At 50.7% G+C, this 25,766-nt stretch overlaps 1 protein-coding gene across 1 annotated transcript in view; it reads right to left on the reverse strand.

Annotated features, from left to right (window-relative positions):
- Positions 1–25,766, reverse strand: part of RAB44 (RAB44, member RAS oncogene family) — a 36,167-nt gene extending 10,401 nt beyond the window's left edge. The window contains exons 1-9 of the mRNA XM_077754835.1: positions 25,673–25,766; positions 20,656–20,873; positions 8,412–8,523; positions 7,073–7,241; positions 5,663–5,809; positions 4,972–5,062; positions 4,495–4,590; positions 1,975–2,162; positions 8–1,467 (exon numbers count right to left, since the gene is read on the reverse strand). Of these exons, the coding sequence (XP_077610961.1) occupies positions 8–1,467; positions 1,975–2,162; positions 4,495–4,590; positions 4,972–5,062; positions 5,663–5,809; positions 7,073–7,241; positions 8,412–8,523; positions 20,656–20,862 (2,470 nt within the window). The 5' untranslated portion in view covers positions 20,863–20,873; positions 25,673–25,766. The remainder of the gene's footprint in view (positions 1–7; positions 1,468–1,974; positions 2,163–4,494; positions 4,591–4,971; positions 5,063–5,662; positions 5,810–7,072; positions 7,242–8,411; positions 8,524–20,655; positions 20,874–25,672) is intronic.

The raw sequence follows: 25,766 nt of genomic DNA on the forward strand, positions 1-25,766 counted from the left end.
CCCTTACCCACAGTAGCTGTCAGCCCAGGGTTGAAGGTGTTCTGGTGCAGCAGGTGTAGGAAGGACGTTTTGCCCACGTTTGAGTCTCCCAGGAAGATGACGTGAAAGAGGTGATCAGGGTCGGCGGGAGGCTCACCAGCAGCAGCGGCGGCAGCGAGGGGCCCTGGGGATGGGGTCGGCCTAGCCTCCCTGGAAGCAGTTCCTGGGTCTTCGGGTCTGTTCTCTGCCCTGGATGGTAGGGTGCCTTCTTCTCCTGGGGGAGCAGCTGTAGGTGAGGGCAGAGGCTGGGTTTCCAGCTCAGCCATGGGGGGCAGGCTCTGTGTGGGCTTCGGGGGCCCTGCTCCATCCCCATGCTGAGCCCCCTCCTGGGGAGACTGTTTTCTAGAAGCAGGGGCTTCTGCTACAGCCTGAGCCTGCGGTGCATCATATGAGAGGGGAGCCGGTAGACCATCCTGCTCGGGGAGCTCTGAGTGCCCAGTTTTCAGGCCATGACCTTCGGCTGGCTGCTCTGAACTGAGGTCTTGCCTTCCTCCGTCCACCTGTTTCCTTTCCTCGACCTTGGGCTCTTCCTTCAGACTCCTGTGGGAGAGGGCAGGCAGGCCTTCTGGCCCCAGGACGTGGCTGTGAGCTTCTCGTGGCCCTCCAGGATGGGCCTCCTGCGCATTGGGGCGCAGCTGGCCCCGCTCCAATCCCTCCGTGGGAGCCCGACCCTCAGGCTCCGGGTCCTGGGAGGGCTCAGCCAGCCCTGGGGTGGGGGCTCCGGCTCCTGGGGACCCCAGTCCTGGCTCGGAGCCAGGGGCGGGCGCGTCCTGATGGAGGGCCTCTCTCTGCCTGTGCAACTTGTCTGGGACAGGCCCCGGGCCAGGGCTCTCGTCGTCTGGGTAGGAGGCCTGGAGCTGCTCGCTGGGCCCAGCTGGGGTCTGGGGAGGGGAGGAGGTCACCGGGGCAGGGGGTGCATCCTCCACAGGAACGAGCATTTTGAGTGCAGCCGCCACTAGGCTCCCTGACTCCTCCGTCGGGGCCCCTGGGAAACTCCCGTGGAAGGTGGCCTCAGGGCCAGGCCCCGACTCCTCCTTAGGCTCCGGGTGGTGAGGCTGGACGGGCTGCTCTGGGCTGATGTCCTGCCCATCTAGGTCTGCTCCTGTCCCCTCCTCAGCCCCGGGGAACGCCCCCGGGGGGCTCCTCGGAGCTTCACCCAGGTCTGAAGGTGGCTCCTGACTGAAGAGCACAGCATGCGGCTCCGAGATGGAGATCTGCCTGACTACCAGGGGCGTCTGGGAGTCTGAGGGGGCTCTTGGGGTTTGGGGGGGGCTCCAGGAGAGCTGCAGGGCCCTGCGCGAGGATGCGTTGAAGCTGCTCAGAAGCTCACCCCAGGCGTCCTCATCCCCAAACAGTTCAGGCAGGGGAGCCTCCTCTGAGGACACTGCCTCGGTGTCTGCAACCTTCTCCTCGCCTGCTCTGGGGACACTAGACAGGGTTTAGGAAGCTGAGATCAGGAGAGGGGCAGACAGATGTCACACCAACACCCTCCTCCCCCCACCCCACCCCCATCTCTGCCCAGGCAGTCCTTCTCACCCCGCATGCACCTCCCTCAAACAATCCTGCCCATCCTTCGGAGCCTATATGAAGCCTCACCTCCTCCAGGAAGCCTTCCCTGACCATTTGGCCCATCTCACTCCTCTGGGCTGTAACAGGTAGAGTGAGTGCCTGCCTGGGATCCATTACCACACTAGACTGTGTGTGTGTGTGTAATCCCAGTTATGTGACTTTGACACATGACTTTCCCCTCTCTGTGCCTTACTTTCCCTGCCTGAGAAGCGGGCATGAGACTGTCAGCCGGGAATGATTGTTGTAAAGCTTCAGGAGGGAGATTCTGGGTGTGTTCCGGATGCTGACCAGAGCCCCAGAGAACTCCCTCACCTCCTTCAGGAAGCCCCTGGTCCCCACCTTAGCCCAGGGGTGGCAGCTACTTGCCTTGGCTCATCCTCCATCTGCCAGGATACGTGGCCCCTGGCGGCATTCAGCTGCCCTCTGGTCTCCAGCAGCCTCCCCTGCACCTCCTCCAGCTGCCCGGCCAGGTCACGCTCGGCCTCCCGAAGCTGCTGGTTCTCGGCGCTGGCCGCCTGGTGTGAGCCGCTGAGGCGGTGCAGCTGGGCCTCCAGCTGCAGGAAGCGACGTGAGAGGAAGAGAGATGAAGAGAGATGCGCACATGCCTTCCAGGGCCACACACAGCCCCCAGAGGCCATCGTGGGGTATAGACCCCAGGCTTCTGGAGACCCGGCTTAAACATAAGATTGGAGGGGGGCGCCTGGGTGGCTCAGTCGGCTGAGCGTCCGACTCTTGATCTCGGCTCAGGTCATGATCTCAGGGTTCGTGAGTTCCAGCCCCACATCAGGCTCTGCGCTGACAGTGCGGAGCCTGGTTGGGATTCTCTGTCTCCCTCTCTCTGCCCCTCCCCTGCATACTCTCTCTCCCTCAAAATAAACTTAAGAAAAAACATAGGATGGGGGGGTTACCCCTTACTGGCCTAGTGAGCTCCATGACCTCACCCAGGAGAGACACTTGAATCGCCGGGGTAGGGTGGAGAGAGGGCTGTATAAGAACTACAAACTGCGGCACCACTAGGGCCCACCACCTAAGTGGGATCACACCCTCCTCCGCTCAAAGCTCTGTGATAGTTGCTCATCTCCGAACCCCATCTGGTCTGCAGGGAGCTCCAGAGCCAACAGCAAGTCACATGACTTGGAGATGGCACGCAGCTGGAGCACTCAGAGTGGAAGGCAGAACCCTCACCGGGGCATCCAGGTCCCTGCAGAGTCCCTCCCACCCCGTGACATCTCTGACCTCCTCCTTCACTACCCTCCCTCCGTCTGTCTGCTCCAGCCACAGGTCTGTCTCCTTGATGCTCCTGGAACATTCATAGCATGTGTCTACCTCGGGGCCTTTGCACTTGCTGTTCAAGCTGCCTGGACTGCTCTTCCCCAGATATCACATGGCCCAGCCCTCATCTCCTTCCGGTCTTTACTCCAATGTCAACTCAGTGAGGCCTTCCTGGACCCCCCCTGTCAAAACCCTCCTATCTTCCTGCTCAATTTCTCTTCTTTTCCTTAACACTATCTCACATGGTACAGATTTTAGTTGCTTATTTTGTTGGTCATCCATCTTCCTGCCTAAGGGAGGGAACTCCATGGGCAGGGGTTTGTGTCTATCATGTTCCCCAGAACCTAGAACAGTGCCAGGCACTAGTAGGTGCACCGTAAATAATCATTGAGTAAAGGAATGAATGACCTTGGGGGAGAGCTTCACGTTGGTGGGGGTTGGGACAGAATGGCCCCATGTGGAAAGCCCAGCCTCCTCCCTTGGCAGAGGCGCCTGCCTCAATTTCCAAGGAGCAGTGGCTGTACCGGCACCTGGAAGTCAGCCTGTTGGGACGGTGAGACCAGGTGGCGGGGCCAGCCAAGGGCAATGGGGGGAATGGCTCTGGGCACCTTGTCCGTGGCTGAAGGAAAGCTGATTGTCCTACTAAGGACAGTGGTCTGGCAGCTGAGAAAGGAAGGGATGGCAGGGCAGCGTCTCAGACCCAAAGGCTCAGCCATGATGCTAACTGGAAGTGACCAGAGGCCGTGGGGCCTGGGGTGCCAGGGCAGCAGGGAGCTAGGTCAGATTCAGAGGCAGTAACAACTGCGACATGTAAAGCACCTACTATGTGCCGGGCACCACGCCAGGCCCTCGAATATGGTAACTTGTCATCCCAGCGGCTTCTAGGGCAAGAGTTCTTTTTTTTTTTTTTTAATTTTTTAATGTTTTTTTTATTTCTGGGAGAGAGAGAGAGAGAGAGACAGTGTGAGCAGGGGAGCATCAGAGAGAGAGGAAGACACAGAATCTGAAACAGGCTCCAGGCAGCTAGCTGTCAGCACAGAGCCTGATGCGGGGCTTGAACCCATGAACCAGGAGATCATGACCTGAGCCGAAGCCTGACGCTCAACCGACTCAGCCACCCATGCACGCCTAGGGCAAGAGTTCTGATATCCGTCTCTTCGATGAGGAAACCAAGGCCCAGAGAGGTTAAAAACCTGCCCGAGGTCACTCAGCAGACAGTGGAGACAAAAACCCAGTGCCACAAAGCCTCTCCAACGTGGAGACCTCGTGCTTGCCCAGTACCTTCCTGCTTCGAAGTGCTTTCCCATTTATTGCCTCATTTGACACAACTAGCCTGGGAGAGGCAGTAGACGTGACTATTCCCATTTTACAGATGGGGCAACGAAGGCCAAGACAAGCAAAGTTATCGACTCAGAACTGCATGGCACTTAATTGCAACGGCAGGGATTTGAACCTGGACCTTCCCAGCGCTCCCTCTGCACGGCCTGGCCTCATCTCAGAAAAGGGGGCCGCCCTCCTCTGGGAGCCCAGGAAGCCCCATGAATTCTCAGGAAGTGGGTGTCAGAGTCTGTGACTGCTCAGAAGTTGGGCCCCCGCGGAAGCGCCGTCACTCACCTGCTTCTGGCCCTCGGTCAGCCGCTGATATTCACGCTCCTTGGCCTCCAGGACCTCCTGCATCTGGGTGCTGAAGGCCAGGCCCCGGGAGTCGCTCTGGGGAGCAGAGAAATTTCACCCCCTGCGCCACACATGTTAAGCCCCAGCGGGGCCTGGCCGGCCCTCCCTGCGCTCCGCCTACCCAGGCCCCAGGCCAGAGTGTCCAGGATGTCCCAGCAGAGAGGGATCCCAGGTCTAGCTTGTGGCAACGAGGACACAGGCCCAGAGAGCGAGGCCTGGCCGCGATGGGCAGGGGGCTCGGGCTCAGCACACCCCACCCCCTCTCCCAGGAATGCCAGCCGGTCCAGGGCTAACAGGACCCACGCCCAGCAGCTTCCTGCTGCCCCCACTGGCCAGGCTCTGGCCCCACTACTTAGCCGGCGGAGGAGTCCAGGGCCAGGGTACAGGGTGGGTGGGCTGCCCGGGGCTGGGGGCCACCTCGGCCTGCAGCCGCTGCTTCTCCCGGAGGATCTGCTGCTCCGCCTCCTCGTAGAGCCGCTGCACCTCTCGATGGTGCTCCGAGTCCCTCCTGGCAGGGGGGTGGCGAGTGGGCAGCGTGTCAGCGCCCTGGCACCCCGCTGCTGGCAGGGGTGGTCTGGGCCTGGGTTTAGGGTCCACCCCACCGCTCACCTCAGCAGTCACTGACCCCCGCCACCCTGAGAACACTCATCCCAATAACACCCCTGACCCGTATGCCCTTGACGTTGGTCACCGCGATCCTGTCATGCTGACTTCTGTGACCAGCGCCAAGGTGTTGGTCCCCCTGGCCCCGTCGCATGGTCCCTATTGCCCCATCACTCCGTCCCCACTTCCCGCTGTCACCAGCCCCCGCCCCCCAACTCAGACCCCCTGGCAGGGCGATGCCCGCGCCAAACCCAGGGTGGCCACATACTTCCTGATCTACGTGAGCGAGTGGCCCTGCACCGAGACACGCGGGCTATTCCCGTTACCAGCTCTGTCCTCGTCACCAGGCCCCCCAGCCCTCCCTTCCTTCGGCTCAGCTCTGCCCTCCGGCCCCCAGCTCCCAGGCCCCGCGGTGAACCCCCGCCCCCATACTCCTGGAGCTGAGGGAATCCAGTTCACATCCGGCTGCAACGCAAAGAGCAGGTCCTGCGCGTGCCCCACTCACTTCTGCAGCGTCAGCTCCAGAGCCTCTTTGTCGGCCTGGGCCTCCCGCAGGCGGCTGGTCACCCTGGCCAGGAAGCCCTCCAGGTTGCCCGCCAGCTGGGGCTCCTCCCTCCGCAGCTCCCTCCACAGCTGCCAGACCTCCGCCTGCCTGGGGAAGCGGGGAGCCAGAGACAAGATGTGAGGTGGGACCAGAAGGCAGGGGGTCCCCACTTCTCCGTTGTACTGGTCACACTTCAGGACACCTGCCCCCCCCCACCCCCACTCCCGGGGCCGCAGAAACCTGTGTATACCCTACCGGGGACAATTCAAACTTCCACCTCCCCAGGAACCTTGGCCAGACCTGCCCTCTCCCTTCTTGAACCCCCCAGGCACTCTCTCTCTGTGGTTCGGGGACGAGCTATGGGGTGGGGGGAGGGGGGGCTTGGGGGCCTGATGGCCCAGGGCTTCCATTGCCTTCTCTCTTCTCCCGCTCTGTGGCTGTGTGACTTTGGTAACTCCCATGCCCTCTCTGGGCTTATTTGTAAAATACCTGCCCAGAAAAGTCTCTGGGGAATGTGACCTGCCTGCCAGCAAAGCATCAGCTTGGAGCCTGGCACAAGGCTGGCGCTCGACAAATGCTGCCTTCACGCGGATTTAATTAAGTCATGAAGACAGACGCCACAGGCCTGAGCCCAGGCCAAGCTGCCAAGCGGGCAGATGGCTCCCCACCACACCTGCCCCGCCAGCCTGCACCCTGAGTCCCACCCTGCCCCCCACAAATGCCCGGCCCCGCCCTCGGAACGCCTGTCCCCACAGAGCCCTATGAGGCAGGTACACGGGCAGAAGCGATTTCCTTGCTGGCTCGAAGAGACCCAATGGGACCTGAGAGATGTGAGAGGGGCAGGGTCCCCCTTCTCTGAGCATGCATGAACCCCAGGAGCAAGCCCAGGATCTGAGACAGTTTGGAGGAAATGCCCTCCTCTTCTCCAAGTCTTCCCAACCAAGGGCATCACTGTACCTGAAATCACTCCTTCGGGGGATCCTCTCCCTCCATGAGTCGTGTTTTTAAGAATGTGAGTACCCGGGGAGCCTGATACCCCCAACCCGCGAACCCTGGGGAGCAGTCACATAGGGCAGGACAGGGAGGGAACGAGTGGCAGTGGGTGGGACTCCTCACGAGCAGACACCCCCCACCCGGCTTCATTTAATCCCACAATTGCTCTTAAACTCACTGCAGCTGGGAAACAGAGGTCGAGGCTTAGGCCGCTGGCCTGCAGTCACACAGCTAACAAGTGGCCACACTGGGATTTGCACCCAGCTCTATCGGGTGGCCTCCCACCTTGACACTGGGTCCAGGTGAGTCCTCGCCCCCACTGACCCGCAGTGCCTGCCCCTGCCTGCCCCCTGCCCCCGCACACAGCACCAGCCTTACTCAGGAGGTAAGTGGCCTGCCCCCAGCTGCTGGACAAAGGCAAAGAAGGCCTCTTTCTCCTCAGGGTCAGCCTCCTCCAGCGCTGGGAAGCTGGTGGCTGCAGACTCTCTCTTGGAGGGCACTGGCCTCTTTCTGCGGAGCCCATGGGTGCCGGAGCCGAAGATGTTCTCTGTGGGACAGGAGACAAAAGGCAGCAGAGTGGGGCTGGGCTCAGCCCCTTGATCTCCCATGTTGCTCTGCTCCAGCCCTTGGGGAAATAATTGTATCCGTGTTGGTCACAGTTATACAGGGCCATGTCCATACATTCATCATATCAACATTGAGAATCTATTCAAGTTATGGGGCTCCTGGGTGGCTCAGTCGGTTAGGCGTCTGACTTCGGCTCAAGTCTCGATCTCGCGGTTCGTGAGTTCGAGCCCCACATCCGGCTCTGTACTGATGGCTCAGAGCCCGGAGCCTGCTCTGAATTCTGTCTTCCTCTCTCTCTGCCCAAACTCTGCTCACACTGTGTCTCTCTCAAAAATAAAAATATGAAAAAATAAAGAGAATCTACTCTAGCTATATACTCTGCCCATTTTACGACAAGTAAATGCAGATTCCCGGCCTCCATCCCTGTTGTCCCCCAAACTTTTGGAGACTCAGCAGACCTGAGAACTCCTGATGGCTTTGCTGACGTTTAAGGCTGAGCTGTGGTGTGCAGGGTCTCTGCAAGGACATCACCCTTCCACTCCCTGGGCGGGAAGGTCCGCCCCCATTGGGAAGGTCAGTGGGAATAGTGTACCCGGGCAGCCTTGGTCTCTTTAGGTCCTTTTGGAACGGCCTTGAGAATCAGGTGTTGGGGACAAAGACTCTGGGAAGCCCTCTACCACAAAATATCACCCTCTGCTGCTCCCTGGGGCCTGGAATTCCCTTAACCAAAGCCTGCCTCAGGCCGAAATAAGACCGTGGTCTCAGGAATGGAGGTGCTTAACTTCTTGCTCAAGGGAAGCCTTTTATTGGGAGAACACAAGTGAGGCATCAGAAAGTAAGCCCGGAGTCCTCCCTGTAGGAGGTGTATGGTAAGGGGAGCCCTCAGCCAATGAACTGCTCTCGCTGGTGGTAAAAGAAGTGAGCAGGCCTCCTGGGCTAGAGTCTTAAGACCGAGCTTGGTCTTAAAACCACTGCCTGCCCACGCAGGCTTAGTATCCTCATCTCTAGAGCAATCCATATTATCGTCCACACCCTGAACTGCTCTCAGGCGTGGTGTGAAGGTCGTCTATCCCCTCCCCATACTGGGGATACCGCATAGGGCGGCTGGCTGTGCAGCAAGTCCCCAGAGGCCCTCCCGGGACAGACATACTGAGCCCAGAGCTGAAGTCTTCCAGGGAGAGGCGTCCCTTCTGCTCCACATCCACCCAGTCGAAAATCATCTCCAGTTCGTCCTCGCTGCCCAGGAAGGTGAACTTGGCCACCTGCAAGGAAGAAGTATTTGGGCGCCGTTCCCACTGGGGAAAGCTCTGGGCCACCCTCAAAAAAAAGAGGTGTTTGGGGGCACCCATGTGGCTCAGTCGGTTGAGCATCTGGCTTTGGCTCAGGTCATGATCTCAATGGTCCGTGAGTTTGAGTCCTGCGTCTGACTCTGTGCTGACATCTCAGAGTCTGAAGCCTCCTTCATGTTCTGTCTCCCTCTCTCTGCCCCTCCCCTGCTCACACTCTGACTCTCTCTCTCTCAAAAATGAATAAACATTAAAAACTCTTTTTTTAATAAAAAAAGAGGGTTTGCCTTCAGCCACTCCTACCTGCCCTCTCCCCACCTTTGGAGTCCCAGCCCCCACTGCCCCATGACCTACCCTTGAGGCTCCAGGACCTCACCCAAGGCAGCCTCCCTCAGTACGACCTTGACCTTCCTCCACACTTTTTCCCTTTCTCCAACCAACGTCAAAACTTCTCTGTTCCGAATCTCACCCTTTAGGATCCTAATAAAGGACAGTAGCTAATCCTCCCCAGAATGTGTTTATCGGTATCCAAAAGAATTATCTGGAATTAGAAAATAAGTCCAAAAGGTGGACAGCACGTTCTTTCAGCATTTTGCAGGGGCAAAGGCCACCTGAGCATCTTCTAGACTATAGGAATGTACTTCACTTCCTCCCCTGGCACAGACTGGAGGTCCCAGATTGAGTGAAGTCACACATTAACCTGTAGATTTTGTCTAGGAGAGATGTAAACGATTTTTGTCTGCAGAAACAGAAAACCTCAAAGATTTATGGCCGGTTGTACATTAACCAGCTTTTAAAAATCAAACTCAGTCCTCTCATTGTAACGCTTTTAGCTTTTAAAATGCTCTTTCAACCATTCATAACATCTCTCATTAATTTTTTTTTTAAGACATGTGTTGGTAGTTATTCAAGATTTGGGGAAGATATTTAAGTGTATGATTAGAGAAAGTTTTAGATCAGTGTTTCTCAACTCTGGCTGCCCACTAAACCTTTTTATTTTTTATTATTATTTTTAATGTTTTATTTATTTCTGAGAGAGAGACAGCATGAACAGGGGAGGGTCAGAGAGAGAGGGAGACACAGAATCTGAAGCAGGCTCTGAGCTGGCTGTCAGCACAGAGCCCGACATGGGGCTCGAACCCACAAACCGCAAGATCATGACCTGAGCCGAAGTCGGCGCTCAAACGACTGAGCCACCCAGGTGCCCCAACATCTCTCATTAATTAATGAGTGTAGCTCATTTTATTTATTTATAAAAGCTTTGAGATGGCTTTATTTTATTTTTGCCCAAGGGTCATAATTTTATCTTTTTGAAAATTATACTTTAAGAGTTTGGGAGGTTCTGTGGAGATGCCCCAGTAAACTCAGGTGTCAGAACCAAGTAACCCGCGGTACTGGAGAGGTGCGATAGAGCACGAAGGGGGGGGGGGGGGGGGAGCAGACACAGAGGGAGACACAGAACCCAAAGCAGGCTCCAGGCTCCAGCCATCATCATGGAGCCCAAAGCAGGGCTCAAACCCATGAACCCTGAGATCATGACCTGAGCCGAAGTGGGACACTTAACCGACTGAGCCACCCAGGTGCCCCATTGCTGACTCTTGTCGTTATTGCCTTTTTTTTTTCCTTGCTAATTTTTGTTTTCATTTTTGGTGGCAGCAATGATGGAGAATTCAATTTTATGGACTGGCCATTTGTGACCTCTCTGGCACACATGATGGAGACCTAGTGTCTGTCGGTTAAGAGGCAGCAGAAATCCTGATGTGCTGATCTTTGGTGGTGGTGGTGGTTTGTCTATGTGTGCCCCAAATTGATGAACCATTTTGTACCCACTGGGAAGGAGAACAACTCTTTGAGATCTGGACTGGTGAGTTTTGTGTGCCTGTTTACTTTTGACCTGTGGCCTGTGAGTTGGGGGCATGAAGCCACTGTGTCTGTTTCTGTGGGTCTACATGTCTGTAATTCAGAAAGACCTTTAATTCTTCTGTGAGTGTGAAATATTTTTCTGCATCTGGAGGGTATTAATGACTTAGAGTACTAGGTCTCTTACAGGGTATTCTGTGTTGATTGGTTTATAGAGACATAGAAGTGTTTATATAAATCTAATGTTCTGGCAAATCACAGAAAATAAAGAAACTGAGCTTCTAATGCTTTAAATGTGCTAGATTTTTTAAAAATCCCTCTTACAAGAAATTGCTAGCTCAGAAAGATTTTTAAGGAACCAAGTTAATGGGGGCGCCTGGGTGGCTCAGTTGGTTGAGGGTTCAACTTCAGCTCAGGTCATGATCTCATGGTTTGTGGGTTCGAGCCCCACATCAGGCTCTGTGCTGACAGCTCAAAGCCTGGAGCCTGCTTTGGATTCTGTCTCCCTCTCTCTCTGCTCTTCCCCCGTGTGCTCTCTATATCTCTCTCAAAAATAAATAAACATTAAAAAACTTAAAAAATAAAAATAAAATTAAGAAAAGGAACCAAGTTAATGTAATTGATGTGGATCTTTGGATAAATTAGATTGGCTTAATAATTTTGCTTATAAAATGTAAATAATATCTGTGTTTTCTCTGCTTTACATTAAGTATCATACAATTATAACTTTTACTTTTTATAAGATCTGGATTTTTTTTGATGAAGAAATTAGTTAATCTGAATATTCCACACTTCTGATTTTGTCTTACTGATCAAATAATCCAAAATAATCATTACATAATGGTTAAGATTATAAAAATGTACATTTGGGTTCAACTAAATTGATTCATTACACAATTCCAAGATCCTTAGGTAACTTTACAAATGTGAATTAATAAAGAATTTTTGGTGGTGCCTGAGTGGCTCAGTTGGCTAAGCATCTGACTTGATTTCAGCTCAGGTCATGATCTCATGGTTCGTGAGTTCAAGCCTTGCATCGGGCTCTGCACTGACAATGCAGAGCCTGCTTGAGATTCTCTCTCTTTCCCTTTCTCTCTGCCCCTCCTCCCATCTCTCTCTCTCTTTCAAAACAAATAAAATAAAAAATAAAATAAAATAAATAAAGAATTTTTGGCTACCTGGACAGTTTCTGAGAAAACCCGAAACACTGGGGCACCTGGGTGATTCAGTTGGCTAAGTGTCTTACTCTTGATTTTGGGTCAGGTCCTGATGTCACGGTTGCAGGACCAAGCCCTCTGTTGGGCTCTGTGCTGGGCATGCAGGCTGCTTAAGATTCTCCCTCCTCTCCCTCTGCCCCTCTCCTCCTGCCCCTGTGCGCGCACGCGCTCTCTGTCTCTCAAAAAAAGAAAACCTAAAACATTGATTGCTATGCATGATTTAAGTTTATATCCTTTTACTTCTTATTGTTACGTACAAGAGAGTAGCTAGACCTTTGAGTCATGTTGATGAGTCAATTCATTCTTGCCACTTTAAATAGTTGTGCCAGGTGAAGCAGAGATTCAAGTAGATATTTGTCCATCCAAGTTCATAGCGACACCATTCATAATAGCCGAAAGATGGAAACAACACACGTATCCACTGAGGGATGAACAGAAAGACAAAGCGTGGTCTGTATGGCCAGTGGAATATTATTCAGCCTTAAAAAGGAAGGAAATTCAGACACATGCTATATATAACATGAATGAATGTTAAGGACATTATGCTAAGTGAAAGAAGCCAGTCACGAAAAGACAAATATTGTATTTTTTCAGTTGTATGAGGAATTCGAGTGGTGCAATTCATGGAGACAGAAAGTAGAACGGGGGCTTCCAGAGGATGGGGAGGAAGGAGAGCGGGAGTGTTTAACTGAGGCAGAGTTTCAGTTAGGGAAGATGGAGATGGTAATGGCTGCTCCACAATGTGAAATATACCTAATGCCACTGAACTCTGTACATAAAACTGCTTAAAATGGCAAATTTCATGGTATGTATATTTTACAACACTTTTTTTAAAAGGTGTGCAAGGAGGGGCACCTGGGTGGCTCAGTCAGTTGAACGTCCGACTCTTGATTTTGGCTCAGGTCATGATCCCAGGGTTATGGGATCGAGCCCCTTGTTGGGCTCCATGCTCAGCATGCAAAACTAGAATTCAGCTCTATCTCTATTAAAATGATAAATTGGTCATAGAGCTCTAAGCAAGAGTTAAAAAGAGGTCACTATCTTCTGTGTAAGTTGCCCAGATAAATGATTCCATATCTCAACAGAATAAATTTCTATACTTTATTTTGGCTTTATCATGTTTCAATTAAAAAAAAAAATCTGGAGGGGCACCTGGGTGGCTCAGTCGGTTAAGCGTCTGACTTCGGCTCAGGTCATGACCTCACAGTTCGTGTGTTCGAGCCCCGCGTCAAGCTCTGTGTTGACTGCCAGCTCAGAGCCTGGAGCCTGCTTTGGATTCTGTGTCTCCCTCTCTCTTTGACCCTACCCTGCTCAGCTGTTTCTCTCTCAGAAATAAATAAAACATTAAAAAATTAAAAAAAATTTTAAAAAATAAAAATAAAAATAAATCTGGAGCACATGGGTGGCTGAGTCAGTTGGGTGTCTGACTCTCGATTTTGGCTCGGGTCATGATCTCATGGTTTGTGACGTCAAGCCTGGTGTTGAGCTCTACACTATCAGCGTGGAGGCTGCTTGGTATTCTCTCTCTCTCCTCTTTCTCTGCTCCTCCCCTCGCTCACACTCCCTCTCGAAAATAAATAAACATTAAAAATAAATTAAAAATCTAAGGTACCTCTCCTATGAAAGGGCTAAATACCCTTGTAATCATGTTACCTTCTTCTACATTTACCTCAAAATATTTTATTTTATTGTCACTTTGATTAAATAGGTAACCACGTACTATCTCCAAGGTTCCTATGATCCTATCAGTCTAGTGGCCAAAATCTTCTCTGGTGGCTCTTTTAATTTTGCCTTCTCAATATTAAGATCCTAAGTTTAGAAAAAATTTTTTTTAATTTTAGGATATCCTTCTCTATATTTATTAAACGCTTCACCACTATTGTAAGAGCATTATGGGTACGAAATAACAAGCGTTGGGCAGGATGTGGAGGAAAGGAAACCCTTGTGCACTGTTGGTGGGAATGAAATTGGTGCAGTCACTGTGGAAAACAGTATGGAGGTTGCTCAAAAAATTAAAAATAGGACTACTATATGATCCAGCAATTCCACTTCTAGATATTTACCTAAAGAAAATGAAAATACTAATACAAAAAGATATATGCACCCCCCCATGTTCATTGCAGCATTATTTTTAAGAAAAATTTTAAGGGTATTTTATTTATTTTTGAGAGAGAGTGAGAGGAAGAAGGACAGAAAGAGAGAGGGAGAGAGAATCTCAAGCAGATTACACACTGTTGACGTGGAGCCCAGTGTGGGGCTCGAACTCACAAACCATGAGAGTTCAAAACAAAGAGTCAGACACTTAACTGATCGAGACACCCAGGCACCCCTGCAGCATTATTTACAATATCTAAGGCATAGAAACAACCTAAATGTTTATAGATGGGTGAACAGATAGAAAAGACGTGGTATATATATACAATGGAACATTATTCAGCCACAGAAAAGAACGAAATCTTGCCATTTGCAACAACATGGATGGACCTTGAGGGCATTATGCTAAGTGAATTATGTCACACAGAAAAAGGTAAATATTGAATGAGGTCACTTATGTGTGGAATCTAAACCAACCAACCAAAAAACTGAGCTCATGAATACAGAGAACAGATTGTGGTTGCCTGAGGCAAGGATTGGGGGTAGGCAAAATGGGTGAAGGGGGTCAAAAAAAGTACAGAATTCTAGTTATAAAATGAATAGGTCATGGGGATGTCATGTACAGCCTGGTGACAATAGTTAATAATCCTGAGTTGCATATTCAAAAGAGCCTGGGTGGCTCAGGCAGTTAAGCGACCAACTTTGGCTCAGGTCATGAACTCACTTTTCGTGGGTTCGAGCCCTGCGTCTGGCTCTGGGCTGACAGCTCAGAGCCTGGAGCCTCCTTCAGATTCTGTGTCTCCCTCTCTGCCCCTCCCCCGTTCACACTCTGTCTCTCAAAAATAAATAAATGTTAAAAAAGAAAGAAGAAAGAAAGAAAGAAAGAAAGAAAGAAAGAAAGAAAGAAAGAAAGAAAGAAAGAAAGAAAGAAGCTAGGAGAGCAGATCTTAAAAGTTCTCATCACAAGATAAAAATGTTTGTTACTGTATGGTGACAGCTGTTAACTGGCCATGTGTTAGTCACTTTGCAACATATGCAGATATCAAATCATTACGTTGTATACCTGAAACTAATATAAGGTTATGTCAATTATGCCTCAGTAAAAAATATGAAAAAATAATTTCCAAAAGTTACAAGGAAATTCTCACTTCAAATCCTTGATGCTGAAATATTTCTAATGTTCTTTTGGACAATACAGATGACTTATGAAGTAGTTAAACAAATTCATGAAGGTTAATTAATACAGTTATGTTTAACATCTGCTCCCAAAAGACAACGAACTGATTTGTACCAATAAAGAGAAATCTTGCAATGTTTGTTGCATGTAGATGAAAATAAACACTGAGGGTTTAACCTGTAACAAAATCTGGCATTAAATATGGCTTGGGTTAGGAGGGTGGAGGTTAAATTTAAAAACAACATATATTTGTTTGCTTGTTTGTTTATGGTTTGGGTTAAAATAAAAGAGCATCATTGGAAGAACTATCAAATCAGAAGAGATATTCAAGCTTTATATAGGTAGAATGTCATTAACGTAATATTTCAGAAATTGCATGCTTTATGGGAAGGCCCTGGAGACTTCTCAATGTCTTTGCTATCGCTTATCTTCAGGAAGAACACTGATCGAACCCTTATGAAATAGCTATGTGCTATGTCCCAACAGAGAACTTTCCTCTCTTCCACTCTGATACTATTAGTTATTATAATAAATAACTACAGCTTTTTAGTTGCATCACCAACTAAGTTTTTGCTTTCCTTATTTAAAAATATTTTAATGTATTTTTTAAAATTTATTTATTATTATTTTTTAAAATTTATTTCTGAGAAGGAGACAGCATGAACAGGGGAGGGTCAGAGAGAGAGGGAGATACAGAATCTGAAACAGGCTCCAGGTTCTGAGCTGGCTATCGGCACAGAGCCCGATGCGGGGATCGAACCCACAAACTGTGAGATCACAACCTGAGCTGAAGTCGGACACTTAACCGACTGAGCCACCCAGGTGCCCCAAGTTTCTGCTTTCCTACTGTGGCCTGAAGTCTCAGGTAAAACCTGCAGGCCACAAAGGGCCGACCCAAAGCCTTGAGGGAAAGAACAGTACCAGGTTCTATGCTTCTGATGCCTCTGTTTCTTCACTTGGGTACAAGGGTTCTGAGCTGACATCAGCTGACCCTCAGACCGACCTAGTGGACAGACAATTTCTAGTACTCTTGAGTCCAGAAGTGGCCACCTCACCTGAGATCCAGCAGAACAAGAATTCATTACATGGAACTGAGTGAATTGTTCAAATGAGACTAAACATTTTAATGTTTGTGTGTTTTTGAGAGAGACAGAAACAGAGTGTGAGCAGGAGGCGGGCAGAAGGAGACACACACCCACACAGAATCGGAAGTAGGCTCCAGGCTTTAAGGTGTCAGCACAGAGCCCAACGCGGGGCTCGAACCCGTGGACTGTGAGATCATGACCTGAGCCGAAGTTGGATGCTTAACTGACTTAGCCACCCAGGCTTCCCTGAGGTTGAACATTTTAAATACCATCTGAGTCTCACTGACCCCCTCCTGTGTTAGAAACCAATACTTTGGGGGCACCTGGGTGGCTCAGTCAGTTGAGAGTCTGACTTCGGCTCAGGTAATGATCTCGTGGCTTGTGGGTTCGAGCCCCACATCAGGCTCTGTGCTGACAGCTCAGAGCCCAGAGCCTGCTTTAGATTCTGTGTCCCTCACTTGCTCTGTCCCTCCCTTGCTCATGCTGTCTCTCTTTCAAGAATTAAAAAACTAAAACAAAACAAAACAAAAAAACACAATACTTTTGCTGAACTCCTTACTTTCCCTGGTAAAAGAATTATTTACAGGGGCTCAGTAAGAATCTGTCCTCCTTTCTGTTGGGATATAGTTGGATGAATCAACTGTGTAACCAGAGAGTCATGGAGGAGAATGATTCTCACTTAATCAGACATGACAAGTCTATTGTAAAGAGCAGCCATGGAACCAATGTCTGTGAAACCCTTCCAAAAACCTGTCCAGGAACCAGTTGATAAAGAAGGCCACTTCTGGGCAGGAGAGGGACCTTAGAAAAATTGGGAACCCCAAGAAGAAAGGAAACCGCTTGCATTTATAGGGGCTGCAGGTAAAAAGTTGGTGGAGAGAAAAGTCTTGGGTTTAGTTTCCTGGCCTGAGGGTAGAAACTAGGGTGGCCAGCAAGACCCAGTCTGCCCCAGACTTTCCCAGTTGGAACACCGGAAGTCTCCCATCCCAGGCACCCCTCCAGTCCCGGGGAAACTGGGACAAACATTCACTCTACCCAGAAGAGCAAATAATAGAGGTTTTAAATCTAAGGTTCTGTGTGAAAATTTTTAGACAGAGCTAAAATGGTTTCATACCTTCGAAGTCTAGATTTGTAGAGCACACTCAAGGATGCACTTACGGAAAACTTTCTCAATATAAAAGGCTCTTTTATGTTGAGAATAAGCTTGGGAGATTATTTATCATCACAGAAAATTACGTGAATAATTGGAGACTTGGAAACCGGGTCGAAAGGTAGAGAGAGCGTGTCCCTTCAAGCATTGTCTAGACTAGAGGAATGCGCTCAGTCCGTCTCATTGTTTATCTTTAATTAAAAGTCCCAGGCTTGCTGAAGTTACTTGTTAACTTGTAGATTTTTGCCCAGGAGAGATGAAAATAATTTTCATCTAGTAGAACAGATAATCCCAAAGATTTATGGCCTGTGGGAAATCAGCCATGTTAAAAATTGAACTCAGCAATCTTATCCTAACACAGTGCTGTCAAATTGCCTTTAAATACTGTATCCTAGCTCCTCACATACTTTTTTGGGCCAGTTGTAACATCTTACTGGCTCCTTCACTAATTAACAGTAATAATTCATTAGATAAGACCTTTGATAAGCGTTGATTTTATAGTTACTTGAAAGTCTATTTGTTATCTTTTTGAAAATTATGTATATATATATTTTTTAAGACTGAATTATTCTAGGGAGTTGGCAGGGGCTCCCCTTAGAAAGTCTTATTTATTTATTTAAAGTCATCTCTACACCCAATGTGGGGGCTTGACCTCATGATCCTCGAGATCAATAGTCACATGCTCTACTGACTGAGCCAGCCAGGTGCCCCTGAAGATTTTTTTTTAATTTTTTAAAATTTTATTTTATTTAAAAAAATGTCTTNGGCTCCAGGCTCTGAGCTGTCAGCATAGAACCTGGCACGAGGCTCGAACTCTCGAACTGTGAGATCGTGACCTGAGCCGAAGTCAGACACTTAACCGACTGAGCCACCCAGGTGCCCCGATTAACATCAGCCATTTATTTGTACCTTGTGGCCCTGAGTCTGGAACACAAGAAAGGTCAGTTCTGATGGGGGAAGGACAAGGTCTGGAGCATGGAGCAGTGTCCGGAGGAGACGGGCAGGCCCAATGTGACTCCACAACCCTCATGGGCCCCTTTGCAGGGAATGAGGAAAAACCAAAGAAGACCTGGTCAATGTCAGTCTAGGCCAGAGCCTCAGGCTCATTATTGGGACACACAACCACGCTGATCTTATAGTTTCGCTGATGTTTACAGTCATCGACATGGTTTGGCTTCCAGGACTCTGTTCCCCAAGATAAACTCCCCTGCTCGATGGGCCCGAAATTCTATCATTCGCAAGTTCCTTCTTTGGCTTGAAGGCCTTTCCTTTGTTAAAATGCACATGTTTCTGGAAGAGTGGCACACAGAATGTCTTGTCAGCCATTTACACATTAATATAAACAAATCCCTCACGTTTTCTGAGAGCAATTTTTTTTTTAATTTATTTACTTGCCTCAGAAATCATGTGTATTTGTCCATTAACAGAGAACGTTTTGGGAAGCAAACCATAAGAGACTCTTAAATACAGGGGCACCCAGGTGGCTCAGTTGGTTAGGTGTCCAACTTCGACTCATGTCATGAGTTCGAGCCGCACCTGCGGCTCTGTGCTGACAGCTCAGAGCCTAGAGCCTGCTTTGGATTCTGTCTCTCCCTCTCTCTCTGCCCCTCTCCTGCTCACACTCTGTCTCTCTCTCAAAAATAAATAAACATCAAAAAAAACAGAAGAGAGACAAATACAGAGAACAAACTGAGGGTTGCTGGTGAGGTGCTGGGTGGGGGGATGGGCTAAATGAATGATGGGCATTGAGGAGGGCACTTGTCGGGATGAGCACTGGGTGTCATATGTAAGTGGTGAATCACTAAATTCTACTCCTGAAACCAATACTACACTGTGAGTTAACTAACTTGAATCTTAAAAAAAAGTAATACTTTGTGCCAGAAACAAAAACATTAATGTTATCATGTAACAAATGTGTTCTTCAGGCAACCAGCTCAAAAAAACAAAAAACAAAACAAAACAAAACAATGGAAAACATTTCTTTGCATACAAACATAAATGCCTGATATATACATTGTGCTTTTTGCCCACTGATCTTTATATTTTAATTAATTAGTTAATTTTTAATTGAAGTGTAGTTGACACACAATGATACATTACTTTCGGGTATACAGTATAGTGATTTGACAAGTCTATATTGTACCCACCACAAGTGTAGCTACCACCATACAACACTATTACAATACTTTTTTTTTTTTTTTAGAGAGAGAGAGTGAGAGAGGGTATGAGCTGGGGAGGGGTAGAGAAAGAGAAGGAGAGAGAGATTCTCAAGCAGGCTCTGTAGTGTCAGCATAGAGCCCGACGTAGGGAGATCATCAGGACCTGAGCTGAAACCAAGAGTTGGACATTCAACCGACTGAGCCACCCAGGCGCCCCTACGATACTCTTAACTGTATTCCCAATGCTGTGCCTTCCATCCCCATGACTTCCATAACTGGAAGCCTCTACTCCCTGCTTCCCATCACCCATTTCACCTGACCTTTTATTTTTCCCAATGTTTATTTATTTTTGAGAGAGACAGAGAGACAGAGTGCGAGCCGGGGAGGGGTAGAGAGAGAGAGAAACAAAGAATCCAAAGCAGGCTCCAGGCTCCGAGCTGTCAGCACAGAGCCCGATGTGGGGCTCGAGCCCACAAACCGTGAAACCATGACTTGAGCTGAAGTCTGATGCTCAACTGACTGAGCCACCCAGGCACCCCTTGCCAGTCTTCTACTCACCTCCCTCTGGCAACCAGTTTGTTTTATGGGCCTGTTTCTGCTTTTTGTTTGCTTGTTCCATTGTTTCGATTTTAATTCTACATATAAGTGAAATCATATAGTATTTGTCTTTCTCTGACTTATTTCACTTACTATAAAACCTTCTGGGCCCATCCATGTTGCCACAAATGAGAAGATCTCCTTCTTTGTATGACTAAGACTTCATTGTATTTATATACCACATCTTCCTTATCCTTTCATCCATCAGTGGACACTTAGGTTGCTTCTATATCTTGGTTATTGTAAATAACGCAGCAATGAACACAGGGGTTCATATATCTTTCTGAATTGGTGTTCTTGTTTTCTTTGGGTAGATACCAGGTAGTTGAATTATTGGATAGTGGGGGTATTTTTCTATTTCAAAATTTTTGAGGAATCCCCATAGTGTTTGCCACAGTGGCTGCACCAATTTACATTCCCACCAACAGTGCCCGAGAGTTCCTCTTTGAGAGCAAATTTTGGAAGAGAGAAAGAAGAAAGGGCAGGCAGGCCCTGCCTTCCTGGGATGGGAAGTCTCAGGAAGCTACAGATTCAGGGGACGCCTGTGTGGCTCAGCCAGTTAAGCGTCTGACTTCAGTTCGGGTCATGATCTTGTGGTTTGTGGGTTCAAGCCCCACATCGGGCTCTGTGCTGTCAGCAAGGAGCCCGCTTCGGATCCTCTCCCTCTCTCTCTGCCCCTCCCTTGCTCTCTCTCTCTTTCTCAAAAATAAATAAACATTAAAAAAAGAAAAGAAAGGGGAGTCAGGATGAGCTAGGGACTGGGACTCACCGCCAGGTCCTCGCGGGTGACAAAGCCCCTCTCCTTGGCACCACAGTCCTGGAAGAAGGCCTGCAGCTCCACGGCCGCCTGCGGGGGCCAGGACTCTGGCTCTGAGGCCACGGGGGCATCCGGGCTGTCAGCTGCTTCTCGCATCTGCCGGCGGCGGCTGGAGCCCAGTTTACGGCCTTTTCGGGACACTCTCTGTTCGCTCTCCATACCGCTTCAGCCTGGGGACAGAAGAGTGGTCAGGCGGTGCCGGGCCGCAGAACACAGTCACTCTGCCGCAAACCCTCTGGCGACTCCTGGAGAAAACACCCCATGGCTGATGAAGCTGATTGGACCCCAGCTGGCCTCTACGACCTCATGGCCCTACCCAACCTCATGGCCTCCGGCAACGAGGCCTTCCCCCTTTCTGTTCCTTCTGCTGGGAATGTTCTCCCCCCAAACTCTCTATGTGCCCTCATCTCTTTCAGATCTTTGCCCGTCAAAAGTCTTCTCTGGGGGCGCCTGGGTGGCTCAGTCGGTTGGGGGTCCGACTCTTCATCTAGCTCAGGTCTTGGTCTCAGGGTCGTGGGTTCAAGCCCCACATTGGGTTCCTCACTGGGCATGAAGCCTACTTTAAAAAGAGGGGGGTGGGGCGCCTGGGTGGCTTGGTTGGTTAAGTGTCCAACTTCAGCTCAGGTCATGATCTCACGGTTCATGAGTGAGTCCTGCATTGGGTTCTATGCTGACAGCTCAGAGCCTGGAGCCTGGTTTGGACTCTGTGTCTCCCTCTCTTTGCCCCTCCCCTGCTCTCTCTCTCTCTCTCAAAAATTAAATAATAAATATTAAAAAATATTTAAAAAGGAAGGAAGGAAGGAAGGAAGGAAGGGAACAGCAAGCAAGCAAGCAGGCTTCTCTAGCCATCGTCTGAAAGAGGCCTGTGCAGGATACGTTCTATGCTTTGAGCTGGGGGGTGGGGACACAGTGTCATCCAGGATCTCGCTGCCTGAGCCTTCTCCCCTGCTGCTCACATCTCACCTCGGCAGGGGGTGACAGGGATACCTTCTCCCTCTGTCTCACCTGACCTCCAACCTGTTTTTTCCTCTTCAACACCAGTTCCTTGCTTCTTCCACACACGCACCACACCGGGAATCAGTAGCTCTCAGGGCCTGGCCCCATGCGGCCCTGTTTCACCTGCTCTGCTCTCACAAGGGGAGGTCTGGCCCTTGCGAACCACTTCCATTCCTGGAATATCAGACTCCCTCCCACCTTGCTTCCTCTGCCCCAGCTTCTCTGACTCTCTTATCCCCCACCCAACTGATGCCTCTTCCTCCCTCACCTAAGAGGCCACCTCCTCCAAGAAGCCTTCCCTGCAGCCATCCCCATGCTTCAAGCAGGGTTCAGTGCCCCCTAGTCTGTGGCCCCATGATGCCCTGGGCCCCAGCTATGGATGTCACTGTGCACCTTGGTTCCACACTGCCCCCAGCTCCTTAGCACACAGTAGGTGCTCAAGAAAGCGTTGTCCAATTCATTAATCGGGGTCCTCCCCACTGTTGTTGAAGGTCTTAGGTCAGCCAATTGCTAAGGATTTGGATGGATAAGGATTTGTTTAGGTGAGACTCCAAGGACAGAAGAGAGGGAGGCTGGAGTCTGGAAGGGGTGTAGTTTGGGCCTGTCCTGGGGGGTGGGGGGGGTAAATCTGAGGCACATGGAACTGTATGGGACGGGAGGAGCTAGGTGTGCACAGAGACCCCTCCGACAGCTTCCTGCGGGCCACGGGACTCGGCCAAGCTCTAAAGGAGGCAGGTGGGATTTAGAAGCAGTGAACAGCATATGCAAAGGAACTGATCAGCAGGAACAAGATCCCTCTGGGCTTTCTCCGCTGGGGTGAAAGATCACAGACAGGCTGAGTGGACGGGGCAGGGGACTCCGTTCCAGGGATGGAGGGCTTATTCCAGGGGCCGGGACCACAGGTCTAGCCTCCCTTTGGGCAAGTTCTCTCACATGGGTTGCATAGGACTTGAATGAAGCAATTCCCCAGTCTGTGGAATCCCTCAGCCTTCAAAACGAAGTAGAATCTCTCGCTCTCTCTCCATCAGTCTTTCTCTTGCTTCCTGTATTTTTTGGTCTCCATCTTACTGTCTTGTCTCTCTCTCTTGGGGCCTTCCAAATCTGTTTCAGATGCAGTTTTAAGATCGGAGATGACAATTGCAGAGTCAGATCTGAGGGGCTTGCAAAAGCCCACTGTGCACATTTCTTCCTAGTATGGTGGCTTGAGATCAGCCGCCGTGGGAATATTTAAGCCATGTGAACCAGCAAATGCCACAAGTCAGGGCTGCCCCCCACCCCGCCCCACACAGGACAGTTAGCAGCGCGGCATAACTCTGCCCAAAGACTGCCTTCTGCCCAGACCCTTCCCAAGATCTAGCATGCGCTTGTGTGACAAGCATTTACTGAGCACCGACTGAACTCCAGCACCGCGGCTAGCAGTCCTGCGGCGATGACATGGTCCCACTAGGTGAACTGGGAAGAGGTCCCCCTTCCTCCTGGCAGTCCATCCCATGCTCTTGAATCATAGACATGGAAAAGGAGGCCCAAGGGAGGAAGTGACTTCCAGTCACAGTGCTTTGGAGTCAGACAGACGTCTGCCATTCCCAGCCCTGCCGCTAGTTAGCCATGTGACCTTGGGCAAGTCACTTAACGTTCCTGTGTCTGTTCCTTTTCCCCCCCCATGTCTGTTTCCTCATTGGAACAAGGGACTATAGTCTATCCCCCAGGGCTGCTGTGAGGCTTAGATGTGATAATTCAAGGTGAAACACCGCCTCCCATTCCCCAGCACAGCCCACCTCCCTTTCTGGCTTTACTTCCTCTTAGCACTTGTCACCTTCTCAGAATAGAGTCTTCTAGTCACTTACTTTGTCACTTTCCCATCTTCGACTCTTACTGAAATATAAGCCTCCCATGAGTTGAAACTGTGCTCTTTTGTTTACTGCGTTCATCTAATTACCGAATGCCTCAAGCAGTGTTTTGCATACAGCTGGTGTTCAGCAAATACTTGTTGACTACATGGCTCACCGGAAGCACTCACAGCAGTACCTGGCACACAGTGAAGGAGGCATTGATAATAGGGGTGACACCATTAGGTGGGGGCGAAATTCCATTTGAGCCTCATAAAAGCCAGGTACTGGACAGATTCCATTGATTCCCACTTGACATATGAGGAAACTGAGGGAGGGGGGGCTCTGAGTAGCAAGAGACCTGCCCTGGCCATGACACCAGTAGTGGAACTGGCCCAGGATCCACTTTGCTGGTTTGTGTGCGACGGGCTTTCCCCAAGACCACTTCCCAGAGAGGCTCCCCCTGGGTGGGCCGAAGGCCCCTCTGCGGGCCACAGATGACTGCCGCCGATGCGTGAGACGAGGGCTTTGGAGCAGGGCCAAGCAATCAGGCCTCGCTTGTAGGTGTGAGGCTTGGAAACTCAAGTTGCACGTGTATTTCCGCCGATGGAGATAACACGCACGAGGCAGCAAGATAAGACTCTCAGAGTGGAAGCTTCTAGAACCAAAGCCCTGGGGGAAGGGTTTATAATGATACGGGCGCCATGTCACTGAGCCTGTCAGGCTCCTGCGAGTGAAGGAGATGAGAATCCCAAAACAAATTCCCTGTGGCCGTATCCCAGGATAGGGGTTGTTCTTGACATCCGTTCCAGGGAGCTCCTGGTCGAACTGCGTCACCATGGCCCGTTTCCAACAGTTCCCTGGCATTTTATAAGAAGGCAGCAGCTTCTGGACACTTCACCGGCTCCCACTCAGCTACAGCCCCAGTACCCAGTCCTTTCCCTGGAGGGCCGCCCGGAGGCACCACCCCCTGCCTGGCAGGAGGCCCCGGGGTAGAAGGGCAGCAGATGCCGCGCGCGCCACCAGCCCTGCCTCCAAGTACAAACACCTCCAGTCGGGGATGGCCAACTCCCCGTTCATGGCCTTGCAGCAACCCTTAAAACAGCTGCGTCCCCTTTGTGGCCAGGCATGACCCCTCAGAGGCAGCGGGTCACTCACACACGTGCTCCCTGTCAGCCAGCTCCCGCTCAGCCACCACTGACCCCTCCCTCATGGGTCTGACAGGACAACCCCTCACAGGTCATGGGCACGGCGAAGGCCCCTGCCCGCTGGCAGTCACTCAGGACAACACCTCTCCGAGTCAGCCAGCAGGGGGACCCCTCCATCCTCTGGCACCCCCCCACCCCCATCATCGCTACCTCACACCCTTGACAGTCAGCGCCCCTCATGACCAGGAACACGCACACGCACCCTCAGCCTTACCACCTCTCCCCACCTCCCTCGCCCAAGCAACCACACAAATGTGGAAGCCAAACTCGAGAGAGAAGGGATCCCACTCCCAGGCATCTATAGGAACCACTGTGGGACTGGGTTAGGGGAGCAGGCACTACGTGCTTTGGGTCAGGGAGCGGAGAGCCACTTAAGAAAAATAGGGGGGGGGGGGGGACTGGGGGNTCTCTCTGTCCCTCCCCTGCTTGCACTCTGTCTTTGTCTCAAAAATAAATAAACATTTAAAAAAATGGGGTAGGCGACAGCTAGCATACGGCTTCCCTAACTCCATCTTCTTCTCACCAAAGGGGCAAGGAGATGCCCCTTCTGCCCTTCACCTCACTTTCTCCAATAACTGAAAACAATAGTGACAGCCACAGAACCCAAATTGTCGAGCATGGTGGGTCTGAGAGACCACTGAGTGCCTGGCTCTGGTCTACTCACCCTCTCTCTTCCCCTCGCTGACTCGATAGTGAAACCAAGGCTCTGAGAAGCTGGGTGACTTGCCCAGGGTCACGCAGCCATCTGAGGGAGGCGATCTATCCCAGTCCCCTGTCCAAGTACCTTCATCAGACCATGCAGGGAGCTCCCAATTCTCAAGAAAAGAGGGCTCAGACCTTTGCACCCTCGTCACAGGAGCCAGATGGGGACCACTGCTCCTTCCCCCATCCCCACCCCTCCTAAAGAAAAGAAAGCATTGCCACGCTGGTGACTCCCACCTCTCAAAGGCTCCCGGTCGGGCACGCAGTGCTGGCCTCCTGGACCTGGTGGTGGGGTAACCGTTGCCCCCAGGAGCCCACGAGCTCTGGAACT

The sequence above is a fragment of the Crocuta crocuta genome, unplaced genomic scaffold, assembly GCF_008692635.1.
Source record: "Crocuta crocuta isolate KB4526 unplaced genomic scaffold, BGI_CrCroc_1.0 scaffold132, whole genome shotgun sequence".
Lineage (NCBI taxonomy): Eukaryota > Metazoa > Chordata > Mammalia > Carnivora > Hyaenidae > Crocuta > Crocuta crocuta.